The sequence below is a fragment of the Cnephaeus nilssonii genome, assembly GCF_951640355.1.
Source record: "Cnephaeus nilssonii genome assembly, chromosome: 9".
NCBI lineage: Eukaryota > Metazoa > Chordata > Mammalia > Chiroptera > Vespertilionidae > Cnephaeus > Cnephaeus nilssonii.
Window position 1 is genome coordinate 72,661,506 of NC_137080.1, and position 21,197 is coordinate 72,682,702.

At 36.4% G+C, this 21,197-nt stretch overlaps 1 protein-coding gene across 1 annotated transcript in view; it reads right to left on the reverse strand.

The window, feature by feature from the left end:
• Positions 1 to 2,607: 2,607 nt before the first annotated feature.
• The window catches only part of PRIM2 (DNA primase subunit 2), a 288,462-nt gene continuing 269,872 nt past the window's right edge, over positions 2,608 to 21,197 (reverse strand). The window contains exons 13-14 of the mRNA XM_079780542.1: positions 18,866 to 18,934; positions 2,608 to 3,194 (exon numbers count right to left, since the gene is read on the reverse strand). Coding sequence (XP_079636668.1) covers positions 2,970 to 3,194; positions 18,866 to 18,934 — 294 coding nt within the window. The 3' untranslated portion in view covers positions 2,608 to 2,969. The remainder of the gene's footprint in view (positions 3,195 to 18,865; positions 18,935 to 21,197) is intronic.

Sequence of the window (21,197 nt, forward strand, 5' to 3'; positions counted from 1 at the left end):
GTAAAGATGTCCTCAGACAGAGCATCGCATTCAGAACTGCTGTCAAACTTTCACTTTAATGGGCACTTAAATTTAATGTCAAGCTGATGCCTGTGGAAGACCTTGATTAAATTTGCAAACAGTAGACTCTAACCAAACCAGAACTTGAGAGCTGCCTCATTTTGCCTTTCAAGCTTAAATTCCAGAAGTTTTTTTCTTCTTTGCAAGGCATTACAGAAGTTTGCCTGCAAAGACCCTGAGTATCAGTAAGACAGCCAAGTGTAACAAGCAAAAACATTCTGAATGCTTTTAGAGAGAGAAGAAATCCCTCAGCTTATTAAAATTCGATATGAATTAAAGATCCTTCCCATTGCTTTATTTTGCTCCCTCTCATTCAAAATCTGTAACTGTTCACTTTTATGACTCTATAGTATTATAAGCAGCCCTAAAAAAGTTTACTTAAAATCTTCCTGGTGATCTTTTATGCACATTGCAATTAAGAGTTGCATACTCTATAGGCAGAGTAAGAAACATTATGGAGAAACAACATGAAAGAAATATGATAAGATCTTTACTAACAATGTCATTGTTTCAGCCAGCTACACATTTCCAACCTAGTCTCTTTCCTCGGCTGTTTCTTCTTTGGTCTCTGATAATCACACAGCCTCTCCTCCTTGAAGAGGTCATAACCAACTAGAAGTTAAAAGACCTGGAAGACTCATATTCTTTTTCATTGGTTCCTGTTTTGAAAAGAGGCTGCTGGCTTTTGATTTTTCCTTTTTGGTTCTCCCTACATCATCTGATTCAAACAGATCTGTTTTCAAAGAAAACAAATCAAAATTGTCAAGACCTGTGAAGCATGAAAAATAAATTGCCTTTTCCAACTCCAGAAAACACCAGAAAGACATTAATTTCTGTCGTCTTCTATAAACCTCTAACTCCTCTAATCTCCAGACTTCACAATATATTTATATATTCTTCTGTATAATACATGATGGGAGATCAAGCCTTATTACAAAGAAATTTAACTTGTAATACAACCAATATTTAAACTAGTGTTGTTTTGGACTAGAAACATATAAAACATTCAAGTAGGATGGTAAATTCTTGGGACTGCCAGTATAAAATGAGGCGGCTAACACACACATACTGTGCTGTTAATGGCTGTGTCCTTTTGTGGGTGGGAGCGCAGGCTTCATAAAGAAGGTGAACACGAGGCAGTGGAAAAAGATAGCCTTGCAAAATGTTGCCAGATATGAAATATCCTGTCATAAGATTTCCCATTGAACTACAGCAGCGAGACTGCTTCTAATATTTCCCCTCTTTTTAATACAACAGAGACCTACATAGATTCTGTGCCCGGCTTTCTGAAGCTAACTTAAATCTGTGGTTAAAACAGCCCTGTGCGGCACTTCTTGTTAACATTTAAAAAACAAAACAAAAAAGACTCCCAATTTTGCAGTTCATGGATAAAGTGGTAGGCAATCATCAGATTCCTGTTGAGAACTATAAATGATAAAAAGAATAGCAGATGGTTTCCGAAGGGAGGAATTTATAGGGGTAATTTGTAATGGAATAATACTGTTTTCTGAACTAGGTAATAATAATTCACAAAGACAAGTAAAGGTTCAGATGGTATCTCATTAAATTATACATTACAGACTATTCCAAGACATCTTTGCTCAGCAGCTTAAAATACAAACCTGATCAGCTGACATGCTTAGGTTCCGACATCTGATCCTTTTTCAATCCTTTTCATATTGCTGCCATTTTCCACGGGATTTAAAATGTGCTTCTCACAGTCCAGTTTTTTGAGTAGTGTTCTCTTTTCCATGTAGTTAGTATCTAATTCAAGAAGATAAAAGGAAAGTACCCCTCTTCACCAGGAAAAAAGGACTGAAATAGACATATTTTTACATAATCCAAGGCATTAGGTGAGGAAGTGGTACATTTCAACCTGGGTCTCCCTTCTTAGAGCCACATCCTCTGGGTGAGCAGAGACCACAGGGAGGAAATGTGTTAATTAAGGGCCTCCCACAAGGCACTGCTCTGCATAAAGTGCAGGGCCTGCTTCCCACAGGCGGGCAGAGAGCAGGTCATGACTCTAGTATGTCTGTGATCTCAACCCCAGTGCTGGCAGAATAGTCATTACTGAGCTTAATAAATTTACTAAACCTATTTGGCAGCTCATAGCATCCACAAAAGCAATAAGGTGTGGAAGTTGGAGGGTGCAATGAAGAAACACTTCAGACTTTCCTTACAACCTCTTGTTTTAATAATTGTCTGTTCTTCCTGAACCCAGCCCCAGAATGAATGGGAAATGAGGAGTTACCATCATTTTACATAACAGAACACTTCTATTTGTTAATTATATAGCTAACTACAAAGTCTGGTTCTCTTAAATCCTGAATCACAATTCATTTCAGTAGAGTTTGCTGCACTCATGGGACAAAAGTTCTCCATGCTGGTGTAGAATTACCACAAATGGCCAATTCAAGAAAAACAGTTTAAAATCTTCATTGGTTATTGATCGTGTTGGATATTCCAAAATACCACTTTAAGAATGAAGGCAATGTCTAATCTGTTATGACATAATATGACTCGCAATTATACACAGACACGCTCATGTACACATTGATATTTATTAACAAAAATCAAAAAAAGAGTTAGCTCAAAATTACAATAAGGGTTAAAATAAGTTGTTTTTGGTTGTATTGTTTCTAAGGGACTGTAACCAGTCTACAAATACCTTTTATCTCCTAAAACAGGACTTACATCACACCATTAAAGTGTTAGATTTTAAGAATTCTTTCTCTTCCCTGTTGTTAAAGCAAAATATGGTGGAGGTCTTTATTTTTACCTGCAAACCTGCTTGAGACATAGATGGATTGGAGTAGGGTGGGTGGAGGGAAAAGTTAAACAAAAAGGTTAAAAAAGAAATGTAGGATATGAAAGCTAGTGAGGAAAAAGGGTCACGAACTGCCTAAGAATCAATCACTGAAGTAATCTTCCAGTCCCTCCATATCCATTTCCAGAGAGGAATTGAGAGAGGCCAGAGCAGAGGAGGCATCCTTGGTTTTCTGGACACTTGGTTTGGGCTGAGGAGTCTCTGGTTGGATGGGTTCCTTCTTCATGTCTTTACCACCATTTAGAATCCTTTGGCTCTCGACAAAGAATTGATTAGGATGATTCAATGAAAAGCCACAATCATCCACCTGTACAGGGAAGTGAATGTATATCACATTAATACGTAGCTAAAATATAAGGGCTTCACACACTGTCCCAGATATCATTCAAAATCTATTTAATACCTGAAACATGGATCCTAGCAGTTCTCATTCATAACATTCAATCTGCTACTTACATTTCATTCAGAGGCAGCTTCAACCACTACCTCAACACGAATGACTCCTGCATTTACACTTACAGCCAACACTTGGCTCCAGCTCCCTATCCATCCAGTTCCGTATCCAACTCCTACTCAACATCTTGGGTGGCTGAAAGGCAGTTCCAAGCAAAATGCCTGGCACACTGTCAGTCAATAGGTATTTGTTGTTAAAAAAGGAAGAATGGTCTTTAAACATTCCAGAATCAGAGGAAATGAGTACAAACAGACACTGGTCCCCAATACCACTCATATGTTAGAGCTTATTTATAAATCTGGCATAGGTTATCCCATTTAGTATAATACAAACTCTGAAAAAGCAACCTAATTTAATGTTATTTTCTTCATTCCAATCTTGGCCTTTCTCTGCTCTTTCTTTGTATAGAAAATCTTTTCATAATATCATTGTGGCTTAATACAAACATGACCAGGTTCATTGTTTTATACTATTTCTTTTCTCAAAATACTATCGCTCAACTTGAGATTAAATTGTGAATATCATTTCAAATTACCCATTACTCTGTGTCTACTAAAGATCTACTCAGTGAGCCTTTGAAAGGGTATCAATACTTTATTTGAAGATTCAGTAAACACTACTTTCCCTACATTTTTATTCTAAAATTTACTAATGGTGAACAAAATATATTCCTTAATAGTAGCTAATAATTATTTAATGACTATTATGATGCCAGACATTGTTCTAAGTGGCATAAATACACACACACACACACACACACACACACACACACACACAGAGTTAACTTCCACAGGAGCCCTCTGAAGGTAGGTTATCAATATTTTCCTAGTTCTTCAGATGAGGCATCTGTGAAAGGGAGAGATTAAGGAACTTGCCCAACAACACACAGTGGCAGGGCTGGAGATGGGATATCAATCAGCAGAGTCCATGCTCATAACCAGTGTGCGCAGCTGCCTTGTTCTTGTGCTGAGGTCAATATTTTTATATTGTATTCATTCTAAAACTTCCAAACATTTACTAACTCTTAGTGCTTGATATTGGGGGGTGCCATAAGAGCAAGATCACACGTACAATGAATTTTCTCCTGAGTGTGAACCTCCTGCATGATTGACTTTCTTCACGTTTAACCAGTGGATCAGACTGAGCTGATCACTCGTAACAGCCTAATTCAAATCCCTGCCCTTCCTGCCTTCTGCAGTTGGAGTTGACAACAAAAAGAATACCATTTTGCTCAAGTTATTTTGCTGATTTTTGTTGGTTAAAGGGTATTTTCATTTCATATTTTTTATAAACTGAGAAATTATACTTCTTTTGGTCATCTATCTTATATTTATCAACCTTTTTATGTCTCACTCTTCATACTGAAGTGATTTGTATACAGTAGATGTCTAATAAATATTTAGTATGTCGGGCCCAGAACTAACCAGTGTATGCCAGTCATGCATTTGACATATTGATTGAAGAGTTAACATGTATAAGGGCATGTTATGAGCTAGGAGTAGTTTTCGGCATATAAGAATGTATCTCAGGAAAAAAAGAAAGAAATGTATTTGACTAAGACTAACTCTAAAGAAATTTCCAGCCTAGTAAGTCATATACTTGAAAACCTCTACCAAGAATGAAGTGATAGGGGTCACAGATGAAGGCCTATTATACTCCACATGAGAGAGAAATTCTGGCTGGGGAGATCAAGGAAGGCTTTGGAAAGGAAGTGGTGTATGAGTTGAGTCTGGAAAGATGGAGAAAGTAAAAAGCTGAAATGAAGTCAAGGGCAATACAAGCAGCAGGACCACATGAGCAAGGTAAAGAGGCGACATCCCAGGAAAGGAAGTAGTTCAGGTGGCCTGGTGTGAAGGCATATAAAAGGGAGTAATGGCAAATGAGGCTGGAAAGACAGGCTGGGGCCAGACCTTGGAGAGCCTTGAAAACCAGGCTAAGTAGTCCAGACCTAATTCTGTAGGCAACAGGGAGTCATTTAAAATCCTTAAGAAGGGACATGATGTGATTAGAGCTATGTGTGATCTTATGGTAGATTAAAGTGGGTTAGCAGGGGGTTAAAGGACTTGCTGTCACGATCCAGAATGAACCCTCTTAACAGGTGGGTCAATAAGTAGAAACAAGGTCTTGTAATACTTCAGTACCCCAGGATTCTCTGATTCTTTTTAGTCAATTGTTATACATGTTGTGCCAATAATTTTATTGTAACTTTTGTGTATAACAGATTGATAGTTAACAGATTGATATAGACTAACTTAAAAGTTATTGCCCAGATCACTAAGAACAATTTTTATCTGCTACTTTGCTGCTTAATTTCAAAATATTTCCTGATTGTTTTAGATACATCTATGGTTTTTTATTAACAATGAAGTAATTTGTGAATAAAAAGTTTGCATTGTACAAAGTATTTCATTTTATAAGTCTATTGCCTAGCACATTTCAATCAGAAGGTTTTATGTTTTATATAGATTACACTAGAGGCCCGATGCACGAGATTCGTGCACTCAGGGTGGTCCCTCAGCCTAGCCTGCGCCCTCTCACAGTCAGACATCCTTAGTTCTGCAGCAGAGGCAGGAGAGGCTTCCACCACCGCAGCTGCGCTCGCCAGCCGAGAGCCCGGCTTCTGGCTGAACAGCACTCCCCCTATGGAAGCACACTGACCACCAGGGGGCAGCTCCTGTGTTGAGCGTCTTCCCCCTGGTGGTCAGTGCCCATCATAGCAACCAGTCCTTCCGCCATTCAGTTGATTTGCATACTAGTATTAGCCTTTTATTATATAAGATTAGACTGGAAAGCCCTTGGGGGTTCCTTTAAGTTGAACTTCTTCCATGTACAAACTAGGATCTGAGGCCTAAAGTGATTACATGGTTTATGCAAAACCACAGAACTAGTAATTGGTTTTGTCTGAATTAGAATTCAGGACTTTTTTTAAAAAAAGACATATATATATATATATATATATATATATATATATATATATATATATATATACACACACACACACACACACACACACACACACATATACATATATATATATATATTATTGATTTCAGAGAGGAAGGGAGAGGGAGAGAGATAGAAACATCAATGATGAGAGAGAATATTGATCGGCTGCCTCTGGCATGCCCCTTAATGGGTATTGAGCCCACAACCTGCTATGCTCTGACCGGGAATCAAACTGTGACCTCCTGGTTCATAGGTCAATGCTCAACCACTGAACCACACCGGCTGAGCTAGAATTCAGGTTTTTTCACATCACTTAGTGGCTCTAAATTTGTTTTAAGAGGTTTTATGCAAGGTCAAATAAATGTACAATCTTATCATAAATATGACTTCTAAACTTGGCTATAAAGATGATAAAAACATGGTGTTATTTCATGCAAAAAGAATCTAGTACTATGTACTGTAATTAGATATTGGAGATTTAGTATACATTTTGCTTCAGTTGTTAAAATTTTCAATACCTGTCTAGAGAAGATGACCCTCTGGATTAAACTGAATTATTAGACTTCAGTGTGGGCAAAAAGAAAAAATGGTAATCTTTATAAGCCTGTTTCCTTATCAATGAAATGGAGATAATAACAATGGCTATGTCATAGAATTGCAATGAGGAGAACCCAAGAAAAATGAATGTAAAAATAAAGTGTTGTTCATTCTATGAATTCTAATTTAAATGTTTACAAAGACTCAAGAAAGGCAAGCCACCTAAAAAAAGTTGAATTCCCAAAAGCTAGGGAAAAACATTATGTTGCTTTGCATGTATCTTTAATTTCCTTTTCCGCTTTAAAGAAACCCAAACTAAAACTTGGCGAAGATGTATTTTGGGAATCATTTATGAAAAAAAATGAAATTGAATTCTAATCCCAAAACTATACTCAACAAAAGCCTTGACCTTACATCAAAAGATTAGCAAGTAAATGACATTTTAATACTTTAAAATATGATGTTTAAGGAATGCACTTATTTTTTCTGAATCTCAATTTTCATTAATATCCTTATTAACCAATTAAAACAGTGCCAAGGGTCTTGAAATGAGGACCTGTACCATGTTTCTGTGTAATGTTATGTTTTTCAATTTTCTCTCTTAGGTCTACAATTGCCCTTTCTTAACTCATTTTCTTAATGAATTCATTTTACTGAAGTTGCTTGATAGCATAATAAAATTATGAAGCGTTTCCTTCTGTTTACTGCATTGTATTTTCGTCTAGGATGGGTTCTTTTGTCTTTTGAGTGTTTCTTTGACTTTTATTTTTGGCTGAAGTGTATAGCAGTCCTCAAGTCATTTCATTATAACATTGATGAGATCCATAGGAACCTAACTCTTGTTTATAAGTAGACTGTGGTAAAATTGGTTTCACTTAAATTTATAGGGTGTTTTGCTTAAAGTCACAGAACCTATTGACAACATTACGTGAGGACCTATTATGTATGGTTGACATTCAATATCCTTTCATCTTGCTCAGGAAAATAAACAGACTTTTTGGGATGGAAGGTGAGGAGCATAAACCAAACAGAATGAAAACAGATTTTAACCTAAATCACATTAGAAAAAGGAATAAAAGAAGTTACCACAATTTCACTTATTATGAGTCAATAGATGTTTCCTTTACTCCTCATTGAAAACAAAACAAAAATACTCTGTTTCATTCTGGATTTGGAAATAGTGAGAGTTTTCGCAATTTTGCCTGCTGTGAACCTAGTGTGTCTTTCCTTGCCTTTTTTCTTGTTTGGCTGCTATCTGTGATGTTTTTTTCTTTGTGGCTGATAATTTTTTATTATGTTTTGTGCATTTTTTAGGTAACTGAGAGAGGAAATTCTATAATGCATTTTCATTCTGCAATATTAGCTTGGAATTTCCAAATAATTTTAAAGGATCTGAAACAAGAGCAGTGTAATTGAAGTCTAGAAGAAGGGGGTGGGGTGGAGGACTCTATAGGCTACATTATAAAGTTTGGATTTCATCTTAAAGGCCATCAGGAAGCCTCTTAAGATTTTTAAAAAGCAGGGTACAGAAATGATCAGATTCCTCTACGTAAAGATCACTCTAGCAGCTGTGTGGAGGAGAAAGAACAGGAATGATGTATGTGTGCTAGATGCTGGGAAATGAGTTAGGAAGCTACTGCAGTGGTCCAAGTGAGAGATGATGGTGGCTTCTAGCCCAGGATTCTAATTGATATTCGTAACAATGACCCTGAGTTATTATTAAAAATCTTAATTGTATTTGGTATATCCTGTTTGAAATGGTAGGAAAATATGTGATAGATTTTAACAAGATATCTGTAGAGATTTATATGGTTGGAAAAACATTATGCTTAGCTGTTTGGAAAATAAGTACCCAAAAAAACTCCCACACCTAAAGAGGTCTATTTCTAAAGACATTGTTTTCTATTAAAAGTCAGATTAATCTGCCCAAGGCTTAATGTTGTCATTACACATGGAGTATGCTGAAAGGAAAAAAAGTGCACTACAGTATAAAACACTGCTCCCTAAAAACACTGAGGAAAACAGTTCTCAAACAGGCCAGCTACTGACATCTACTAAGTGAATCTCCCTCAAACATTTGCTTGGAATCAACATGTTTTGCACACAGTGACCTTCACACAAACAGAGTCTTATAATTCTGCAACAGAAAATGTAGATTTTGAAGGCATGGAAGCAATATTGTTTTACCTATGGGATGTTTGGGTTTTTAATCAAGAGGTTTTGCACTGACAGCTTATAATGAGGCAGCTGGTATTACCAAAAAGCCATATGGAACGATCACAGTGCTGCTGTAAATGGTATCAATTAACTGGTTTATTTTCAGAACTTTTATTAAAGTGAGTTTGATTATAGAAGCCTCAGGAAAATAAACAGAGGGTGTTTTTTTTTGTGTGTGTGTGTGTTTTTTGAGGATGGGGAAGGGGCAGGCAGAATGGCAGAAACCTAACAATAAAAATTCTGTTTTTAAATTGAATTAGAAAAAACAGTAAGTGAAGATATTCACAACTAAAAATCTATACTGAGACATCCAGTGAACACAAATAGCCTTTTTATTTCATTGATTTATATGTGGTTTAAGTTAGACTATTTCTATATGTGGGAGGATTTAGACACATGTCTTTTCAATGTCTTTATTAATTTAAGGCAGGTTTTAAAAATTGACAATAGCAATAATCTTGTAGGAATAATCAATAGGAGAGATACTACAAAAGCAATTGAGAACTAAAAAAAAATTTAGTGAATGTCACAAAGTCAATGTTTAAATTTAACTTGCATCTTATTAAAGAGGAAAGAGGTTGAATAATAGAACTTAATTTGTGAAGGTTCTGAGGCCTCTTAATTAAAAGGGTCCACAAATAATTAAAAACATACACAAAATTAAAATTCTCAATCTGAGCAAGCAAATTCAGGAATCCAGTCTTCACTGGTGCTGAAAATATCAAACATATATATGTGGCTTGTTTGGTGAAATTTCTATTCTGATAAAACCAATGAGATCCTGTTGTTTACATTTTATTGATATTCAGTCCTTTAAATTTTATAAAAATTTTTTATTTTAATAATTTTTCAATTACAGTTGACATTCAATATAACTAACTTAACTTATGAAGTGATCACCCAGGTAATTCCAGTACATAGTTATTATTGTATTTAAATTCTATGGCTATTTTGTAACTCCCAATTTATACTTCTTAATCCCTTCACTTTTTTCACTCACCTTCTCAACTCCCCTCCCATCTGGTAACCATCAATTTGTTCTCTGTATCTGAGTTTGTTCTTATTTTGTTTGTTAATTTGTTTTTTAGATTCCACATATAAATGAAATCATATGGTATTTGTCTTTCACTGACCTATTTCACTTAGCATAATACTTGCTCGGTCCATCCATGTTGTTGCGAAGGGCAATATTCTTTTTTGGGTTGAGTAATATTCCATGGTAGATATATATCACCTCTTCTTTATCCATTCATCTACCAATGAACACAAGTTGCTTCCATATATTATAAATAATGCTGATATCTTTTCAAACTGGTGTTTTTTTTCAGATACTCTGAAGTAGAATTGTTTAGTCATATGGTAGTTCTATTTTTAATTTTTGAGGATCTTCCATATTGATTTCCAATTTACAGTACCACCAACAGTGCATAAGGGTTCCCTTTTCTCCACATCCTGGCCAACACTTCTTTATAGTTTTACTGGTAGTCATTTTGGTATGTAAGGTGTAAGGTGATATTTCCTTGTGGTTTTAACTTGCATTTTCCTGATGATTAGTGATATTGAGCATCTTTTCATAGGTCTATTGGCCATCTGTATGTCCTCTTTGGAGAAATGTCTATTCAGGTCCTCTGTCCATTGTTTTGTGGGTTTTAGTTTGTTTGTGCTTAGTTGAATGAGTTCCTTATATATTTTTGTATATTAATCCCTTACCACATGTATCATTGGCGAATATCTCCTCATATTCAGTAGGTTGTCTTTTTGTTTTATTGGTTGTTTCCTTTGCTGTGTAAAATACTTTCAGTTTGATGTAGTCCTATTTGTTTATTCTTTCTTTTGTTTCCCTTGCCCAAGGAGACATATAAAAAAAAAAATCGCTAAAAAAAAAATGTTTACTGCCCATGTTTTCTTCTAGGAATTTTATGGTTTCGGGTCTTACATTTAAGTCTTTATTCCATTTTGAATTTATTATTATGTGTATTCCTAACACCATTTATTGAAGAGACTGTCTTTACCCTATTGTATATTCTTGTCTTTGTCACAGATTAATTGACCATATATGTGTGGACTTATTTCTGGGCTCCCTATTCTGCCCCACTGATCTACGTGTCTGTTTTTATGCCAGTGCCATGCCATTTCGGTTACTATCGCTTTGTACTATAGTTTGATATCAGGTAATGTGATACCTCCAACTTTGTTGTTCTTTCTCAAGATAGTTGTGGCTATTTGGGGTCTTTTATGCTTCTACATAAACTTTAGGGTTATTTGTTCCAGTTCTATGAAAATGCCATTGGTATTTTGATAGGAATTGCATTGTATATATAGGTTGTTTTGCATAGTATAGACATTTCAATAACCTTAATTCTTCATATTCATCAATACAATATATTCTTCCATTTATTTGCATCTTCTTCAATTTCTTCCTTAAATGTCTTAGAGTTTTCTGAGTACAGGTCTTTCATCTCCTTGGTTAAATTTATTCCTAGGTATTTTATTCTTTTGGATGCAACTGTAAATGGAATTTTATTAATGTCTGATAGTTCATTATTGGTATATTAAAATATAACCGATATCTGAATATTAATTTTGTATTCTAATTTACTGGGTTCATTTATTCTAATAGTTTTATTTGTGGAATCTTTAGGGTTCTCTATGTATAGTATGTCATCTGCAAATAATAACTACTTCCTTTCCAATTTGGATACCTTTTATTTTTTCTTCTTATCTGATTGTTGTGGTCAGGATTTCCAATACTATGCTGAAATAAAAGTGATGAAAGTGAACATCCTCATGTTATTCCTTATCTTAAAGAAAAGATGTTCAGCTTTGCCCTGCTATGATGTTAGCTGTGGGTTTGTCATATATGGCCTTTATTATATTAAGATATGTTCCTTCTACACATACTTTGTTGAGAGTTTTTATCACAAATAGGTGGAGGATTTTGTCAAATGCTTTTTCTGCATCTATTGATATTTGATTTTTATCGTTTATTTTGTTTATGTGTTGTGCCACAGTAATTGATTTGCGAATATTGAACCAACCTTCCATCCCAGGAATAAATCTCACTTGATCATGGTATATGATCTTTTTAATGTATTGCTGATTTTGGTTTGCTAATATTTTATTGAGAATTTTTACATCTATGTTCTTTAGTGATATTGATCTATAACTTTCTTTTTTGGTAGTGTCTTTCTCTGGTTTTGTTATCATGGTACTGCTGAACTCATAAAATCAGTTTGGGAGCCTTCCTTCCTATTTAATTTTTTTGAATACTTTGAGAAGGATAGGCATTAATTTTAATTTTAATGTTTGGGCCCTAACTGGTTTGGCTCAGTGGATAGAGCGTCAGCCTGCGGACTCAAGGGTCCCAGGTTTGATTCAGGTCAAGGGCATATACCTTGGTTGAGGGCACATACCCAGTAGGGAGTGTGCAGGAGGCAGCTGATCGATGTTTCTCTCTCATCGATGTTTCTAACTCTCTATCCCTCTCCCTTCCTCTCTGTAAAAAATCAATAAAATATATTTAAAAAAAATAATAATATGAATGTTTGGTAAGTTCACCTGTGAAGCCATCAGGTCCAGGACTTTTGTTTGTTGGGGGTTTTTGTTGTTGTTATTTACTGATAAATTTCCTTAGTAGTTATCAGTCTTTTCGGATTTTTCTGTTTCTTCCAGATTCGATCTTGGAAGATATGTTTCTAGGAATTTATCCATTTCTTCCAGGTTGTCCAATTTGGTGGCATATATTTCATAGTATCCTATGTGGTCGTCACACTCTACGCCATGACGCCCTCATGCCACAACCCGTGATCACCAGGAGGCTGCATGCACAGAGGGCACGCACGGGAGGGTGGGACTGTGTGCACACGAGGGTGGGCGGGGGCTTGACGCTGTGTGCGCAGCATGGAAGCACGGCCCGCGGTTCCGCATGGTGAAGCCTAAGGGTCCCATGGCTCTGTGTGGCACAGAGGTGGGACCCCCGGCTCTGGCCTATCTCTTTGGGGCAAACCATAGAAGAGCCCCAGATGGGTGGCGGGGCCTACTACTTTGGGGCAATCTATCATGGGGCTCCTGCACTGTGAGAAGGCACAGGCCAGGCTGGGGAATGCCCCCCCCTCCAAGTGCATGAATTTTGTGCACCGGGCCTCTAGTTTTCTTATAATTTTTTTTTATTCCTTTGGTATTGTCATTTCTGTTTCTTGTCCGATTTTATTATTTGTGCACTCTCTTTTTTATTTAATGAATATTGCTAGAGATTTATCAGTTTTATCTTTGCATAGAACCAGCTCTTGGTTTCATTGATCTTTTCTATTTTGTTTAAGACTCTATTTCATTCTGATCTTTATTATTTTCTCCTACTCACTTTGGGCTATGTTTGTTCTTGTTCTAGCTCATTTAGGTGTAAGGTTAGATTGAGATTTTTCTTGTTACATGATGGCAAGCCTGTAGTGCTATAAATTTCCGTCTGAGAACTGCTTTGGCTGTCAATGTGTCTTCACTTTCATTCGTCTTAAGGTAACTTTTAATTTCTTCCTTAATCTTATTAACCAGTACAGTGCCATGCTATTTAGTCTCCAAGTGTTTTTCAGTTTTCTTGATATTGATTTCTAGTTTCAAACCATTGGAATTGAGCAGCTGCTTGATATGGTTTCAATCTTCTTAAATTTATTGAGAATTGCTTGTGACTTAACATGTGGTCTGTCCTGAAAAATGTTCCCCGTGCACTTGAAAAAAATGTATATACTGCTGCCTTTTGGGTAAAATGTTGTAGGAATATCAATTAAGTCCATCTGCTCTAATGTGTTACTTAAGGCCACTGGTTCCTTGTTGATTTTCTGTCTGGATGATCTATCCATTGATGTCAATGGGGTGTTAAATTCCCCTACCCTGACTGTATTACTGCCATTCTCTCAGTTTATGTCCGTCAATATTTGCTTTATATATTATGGCTCCTACCTTGGGAGCTAAAACATTTACAAGTGTTATGTCCTGTTGTTGGATTGATCTTTATCATTACGAAATGACCTTCTTAATCTCTTGTTACAGCCTTTGTTTTAAAGTCTATTTTGTCTGATATAAATATAGCTACCTCAGATTTTTTTTTCATTTCCATTTGCATGAAATATCTTTTTCCATCCCTTTACTTTAAGTCTGTATGTGATTTTTGATTTGAAGTGGGTCTCCGGTAAGCAGCATATGTTCAGCTCTTGTTTTTTTATCCACTATGTCTTTTGATTAGTCCATTTACATTTAAAGTAATTATTGACAGATATATAGTTATTGCCATTTTATTAATTGCTTTCTCATTATTTTGTAGTTCTCAATTCATTTCTAATTCTGTTACTCTCTTGTAGGTCAATGACTTTCAATAGTGTTATATTTGAATTCCTTTCTCTTTATTTCTTGTATATCTCTTATAGATTTTTGGTTTGTGGTTACCATGTGCTTCATATACACCAAACTATGTTTATAGCAATCTATTTTAAGTAGATGGTCGCTTAAGTATGAACACATTCTAAAATCACAATTTTTATTCAGCCCCTCCACATTTATGTATGTGTCTATGTGTATCCCTTAATTTACTGTTGTAATTACACAGTCTTCCTACTTTTGCCTTTTAACCTTTGTACTAGCTTTTAGAGTTAGTTATACACTGCTTTGCCTTTTATTAACTGTTTGCCTTTTCAGTGAGGATTTTTTCTTATTTATATTTTTTATCTTTTTAAAGAAGTCCTTTTAATGTTATTTATAACACTGGCTTAGTGTTGATGCAATCCTTTACCTTTTTTCTTATCTGCAAAACTCTTTATCTCTCCTTCAATTCTAAATGACATCCTTGCTGGGTAGTAACATTCTTGGTGCTAGTTCTAACTTTCATCACTTTGAATATTTCATGCCATTTCCTCTAGCCTGCAAAGTTTTTGCTGAGAAATCAGCTGACAGTATTATGGGAAGCACCCTTGTACATAGCTAAATGCTTTTGTCTTGCTATTTTATGATTCTGTCTTTAACCTTTGGCATTTTAATTATGCTGAGTCTTGGTGTGGGCCTCTTTTGTTTTGTCTTGTTTGGGACTCTGTGCTTTGTGGACTTGTATGTTTATTTCCTTTACCAGGTTAGGGAAGTTTCTGCTCATTATTTCTTCAAACAGGTTTTCAATTCCTTGTTCTCTCTTTTTCTGGTATACCTCTGATGTGAATGTTAATATGTTTTAATATTATCCCAGAGACACCTTAAACTGTTCTCATTTAGTTTATTTTTTTACTGTTCTGATTAGGTGTTTTCTGCTATCTTGTCTTCCAGATCACTGATTTGATTTTCTGCTCCATCTAATCTGCTGTTGATTTCATCTAACGTATCCTTCATATCAGTTGTTGTATTCTTCATTTCTGATTGGTTCCTTTTTATGTCTTCTATCTCCATTTTTGTTTACTATCTCTTTGTTGAAGTTCTGAGTTCATCTATTTTTCCCCTAAGTACAATAAGCTTCCTTATAACCAGTATTTTGAACTCTGAATATGGTAGATTGCTTGTCTCCACGTTGTTTAGTTCTTTTGGAGTTTTGTCTTTTCTTTCATCGAGACATGTTTCTTTGTCTCCTAATTTTGACTAACTCCCTGTGTTTGTTTCTATGTATTAGGTATATTTGCTAATTCTCCTGGTCTTGGCTGAGTGACTTTATATAGTAGGTGTCCTGTAGGGCCCAGTAGCACAATCTTTGTGGTCACTTGAGCCAAATGCTTCAGGTGTGACCTTTGTGTGGGTTGTGTGTGACTTTTTATTTTAGTTGATCCTTGATTGCTGTTGGCATGTCAATGGGTGGGTTTCACCCTCAGGCTGGCTGGCTATGAGCTGTTGTTCAGGGGCTGATCCCCAAGGAACAAGTCACTTTACTGGGACTCTAATGTCAGCTGAGTCTGCCCTTCAAGTGTGTCATTTGTGGAGTTGGTTGGGTAGTGCCCTGGTGTGGTCTGAAGCTAACTACCAGGTATGTTGGTTCTGGAGCCTATTGGGAGAAACTCAGCTTGGGGCCATCTGGTAGGACTTACAAAATGATCTGTGGTTGGTTGATGCTTGAGCTGAGCTTAGAGGTGCTTGGGAGAGGCTATTCTGTGAACCAAGGATGGCTGCCTCTAGTGTCAGGCTTGGGACCCTTTGGTGGGCACCGCAATGTCAGTTGAGGCCAGCTGCCATTTAGTTGAGGCTACATTCCAAGGCAAGATTGGCCGCTTCTTATGCCGGGCTTGGGGCTACCTGACAGGAGTTACTGAGACCATCTGCCACTTGTGCTGAACTTGGCATAGCTTAGCAAGAGGTACAGGGCACACTGAGGCCAGCTGCTGCTTGAATGCAGTTTGTAGACCTTTGAGAGATTTTTAGGAATATCCGCAGCACAAACCAAGGCAGGATGTTTGTGTGGAGGAGCCGCTGGAAGAGGTGGAGGCCTGGCATACTAGCTGGGTGCGGCAGGGTCTCGGGGTATCTCCGGAGACAGTTCAACAAAGGAAGAATGGTGCCTACCAGCACTCCTGTCCCTGGAGAGAGTTGTTTTGAGCCCTGCCCCTCCAGTTAGTTCTTCCATGTATTTCCCTGGTGCTTTTGAGATGCTGCCTCTTTGCTGGAGCCCAGAACAAGTGAGTTTATGAGCAAGTCTGTGCATGGGCTCTTTAAGACCTGCATTGCCTAAGACTCCAGGAACTCTCCATATCACCAGGATGCAATCTCCACTGGTTTTCACAGCCAGATATTGTATGGACTCATTTTCCCGACACTAGAGCCCTAGGCTGGAGAGCCCAGTGTGGGACCCCATGCTCCTCAGGGGGAACCTCCACAACTGAGATATCCCTACCAATTCTTACTCACCACACCGTATATGTGGGACCTGCCCATTCCACATCTCCATCCTACTACCAGCTGCTTTATATCTTTAGTTTTAGGACTTCTGTTCAGGTAGTCATTAGGAGGTTCTCAATGATAGTTGTCTATAATTCAGTTCTAATTCTGCTGTGGTTGTGGAAGGAGATGAGTACAACATTTCCTACTCTACTACCTTGTCTGAAAGCCTCTAAATTATTATTTTAAAATAATAATGATATTTTTAACATTTAAGTATAATAGAATGAGGGCTAGACCCACAACAGACCAGAGTTCCTAGCTCCTGATCTCCCATTAACCAGATTTTGTACCCTGGGCAAGTCATGTAGAATTGCTAGGTCTCAGTTTTGCTTTAATGTAAGCTATGATGGTTGGCTCATGAATCTAAAAAGGAAAATGCTAATGATTTCAACAGTAGTTATTACAAATACAGTACCAGATACTGTAGAATAGCACAGTCCTGGTTAGGCTCATAAGCTCTAGATGAGTTACTCAATAGCCTGTTTCAAATCCAAGTTCCATCCCCTATAAGCACTATGATTGTATACAGGTTGTTTAGTTTTTCTAAGCTCTATTCATAAAAGGAGATAAAATAGTACTTAAGTGTGGATCAAAATAGCTAATGTGTCCAAAGTACTCTGGGCTGGGCCTGGCATGCATTAAGGGTTCTATAGATGTTGGCTGATATCATTATTATTGTTATTTCCATCATCATTAGTAATATTATAGGATACATTTTCCTATGAAATATTTTATCAAAAAATTCTGCAGTTATATATAAACACAATGAAAAATTTTCATGAAAACTAAATTTAAAAAAATATTGTAAAACTTAGCATGGTAGCTAATGATGAATTCAATAAATACACCTTTGGAAAGGGTTATGGATCCCTTTATATCCTAAAATGATCGATGTACTCACAGAAGCAATGTTTCTATAGGTGCATTGATCTCCAAGTCCATTCTTGGATGTCTGTGCTAGGTTAGGAGGCCATGACCAGGATCAGTATTTGCAAATGGAGTGTCAGTGGGCTGAATGTGACCTGCAGATGTGCAATTGACCTACATAGGGTCTTAAAACCTGTCAATGTGGAATGCCTCTAAGGGTATGAATTCTTTAGTATACCACAGTTCCTCTCTGGTATTAATCTCAGGAAGCTTCACTTTTTTTTTTTAACCTCTGAGTTTGCAACCCTTGTTTTACACCTTTCAGAACCTACTATAGCAGGACTTGCTTATACTAAAGAGGCTGGCATTGAGAGAAACCAAACACACTCCCCTGACTCCCTTGAAGTTAAGGGTCTACCATGTAACCTAGGTTCTTCATGCAGACAAATATAAGACTTGGGTAGTAGCTTAGATAAACATGAGGTGGCAGCAAGTAAAGGGATCACATTTTCTGCAGGGAAGACTGTCAAAGCCTTACGTTCCTCTGGACAGCTGTGGCCAAAAATTCTAGATCTACTCCAGAGGTTGGCTGAGGCCTGTGTGTCAAATCTTGCCAGCTGTTTTTGTAAAGGAAATTCTACTGGAACACAGCCATGCCTGTTCCTTTACATACTGTCTATGGCTGTACTACATACACAGCAGAGCTGGGACAGAGACCATATGGACTGTAACGCCTAAAATTCTTACAATCTGGCACTTTACAAAAGTTTCCCAACTCTTGGTCTCATCTCTGGATGTGGAGTGGTGGGTGACAGCTGTAATACAGTAAGGTTTTTTCATGATGCAGCTCCTCCTAGTAACAACATTCTTGGTTCTGGAGCATCTAAGCTTAACTCTCTGGCCCTTCTATAAATTTCATAAGCCGCCCCCCAGTACCGTGTAATAAATTCCTTTCTGCTAAAAATGGCTGGAGTGGTTTCTATTGCTGCAACTAAAACCCCTGAATGAAGCAAAGAGTAACAAAAGACAAAGAATTAGGCTATAAAGTTTAAAAATATACTTACATTATGTGTTATCTCAAAGTACTTCTGACAGGCTACCTGGTAATGTGTCCCTTTCACTAAATCCAAAATCTAAAATGAATGGGAAGGAGAGGAAAAAGAATTAGAAATTCAGTTTCTTCTGAATCACTGTAGCTCATGGTTGTTGGCCATCTTCATTCCAGACAGGAAACACATTAAATCATGCAACATGTTGTACTTCTTCTGCAGCCTAGACACTGTGACATTACACAGTACTGTTTAGGTCAGCATTAAACCACAGACAAGAGATAGTAAGTGATCTTTCTGATCTACTAACTGTGAATTTCAGTAACTTGACCTTGACAACAAGATGAAAATATTCTAGTATTATGACTTTGACAGTTATTATCAGATCATCATATTGCAACATCTAAAATTGTAGATAAAAATATGGTAATCTAAATGGTTGCAGCATGAAGCAATCAAGTATAGTATTTAGCTTTTTATTTTCCACATTACCAGTTTATACAGATACAGCATAAAATACAGCTGTGTGCCCATCAGGAAAATTTCATGAAAACCCTTTGGATGAGTATCTGTGGAGAGGGAATGCTTTTACCTTCAATCAGATTTGTCCTTTTTTTGAAATGAAGTTATTTCTAGTAAAGCTCAGCAGAATATGAGAGTGAATGGTCTATTCTGAACACCTATTAGGAACATCATCCTATCTTTTGTAAATACAATTTGCTTTGCAAGTCTACTTCATGTAATCTCCTCAGAATGGTACAAACTCCCATTCTTATCAGCAGAGTGCAATGCCAGTTGAAATTAGTAAAGTTTCACCACTTCCTCCACCAAATAAAAAATATGTATATTCGGCCAGTTTATCAAACACCATGAAATACTGGAATTAAGAGACAGCTTCAAATGAAAGGAAATAACATTCTGGAGAAATGTGAATTTCTATCCCTTTTCAAAAGGCTGACTTTCCTATGACAAAAAGAAATGCACATCAAGTCTCAAATTCCTGCTGTCATCATTATTGAATATAGCTTACATCTTTTGACAAATTACAGTTGCAGAGTGGCCATCATACAACACTGACAAGTGTACTTAAAAAATTGTTTTTCTCTGAGTGTCTTATAGATTACATTTCTGAATTTCAGGTCATCTTGTAATTAAATTCCATATGAAATGCCAACCAATCACAGCTCCCGGGATCCTGAATGTCTGCCTAGCTGACCTACCCACATTTTGTGAATTATTAAAGCAAAATGAAAAATAAATCAAAATGAATGACTATGAATTTTAAAAAGTGAAAAAAGTCACAAAGTTTTCCAAATAATTCTAACATTCTGAGCTCACCTTAGCCAATGTTTTTACACATAGATAATTCAAATTGAACTTGTAATTGGTTATTGGTAAACATCAATGATACCAATATATATATGAATTTCTGTGAATTAAAATTTTGGAGAAGCAAAGACACAGCATAAAGTTAAGTTGAAATGATGGCACAAATTACCTGAAAAGGAAAGGACTTCACAGAAATAAGCAAAGAGCTCTGTGGTATATGTTACTTTTATATAAAAACAAAACAATGACTCCAACATCATATATATATATATATATATATATATATATATATATATATATAATTTCTTGACATATGATAGAAATTATATATTTAAATAGCTTCCTTAGAAAATAAATGTGTAACTTATACACATACAATATAATATACATTGGGAAGCATGCTATAAATACTTAAAAGAAACATCAATAAAAATATTAGTTGGGTAATATACAAATATGTAAAAAAGTTATTAAGGAAAACTGACATATAAGCCATTACATTTGAGAAAAGCAGATTTACATGTCTTGAAATTTTAGGTTCCATCAGAAAAATTTAGGTTAATCACATAACAATCCTCCCACCACACCCCACTCCGAGTAGGCTCTTCATTAACAAATACATCATTTACTTTGCCTCTTTTGATGATCTTTCCAGGATGAATTTTTCTTGCAAATCCACAAGTAAGTCATTTAACAATCTATCCTTAGACAACTTTACTGATCATGTCACAGCATATTTGAGTGGATAAAAGTTCCTGTACATATGTAAAGGTATAGAGGGCGGAAATGAAACAGTAGAGGGTTTCAAAGAAAGATACATTTAGGCCTAATGAGAGGAGCTAGGGTACACTAAGTAATGAAGATATGGGGACATTAATGAGCTAATAGGAGAAATTCAAGAGAAGGACTGCTCTGAGGTGACCAGGTGTTATTGGTAGGTATTATCTGCATTTTAGAGATGAATAAATATATCCTCTTAAAAATAGGGGTATCTGTTTGTCCAGTGAGGGCCATTTAT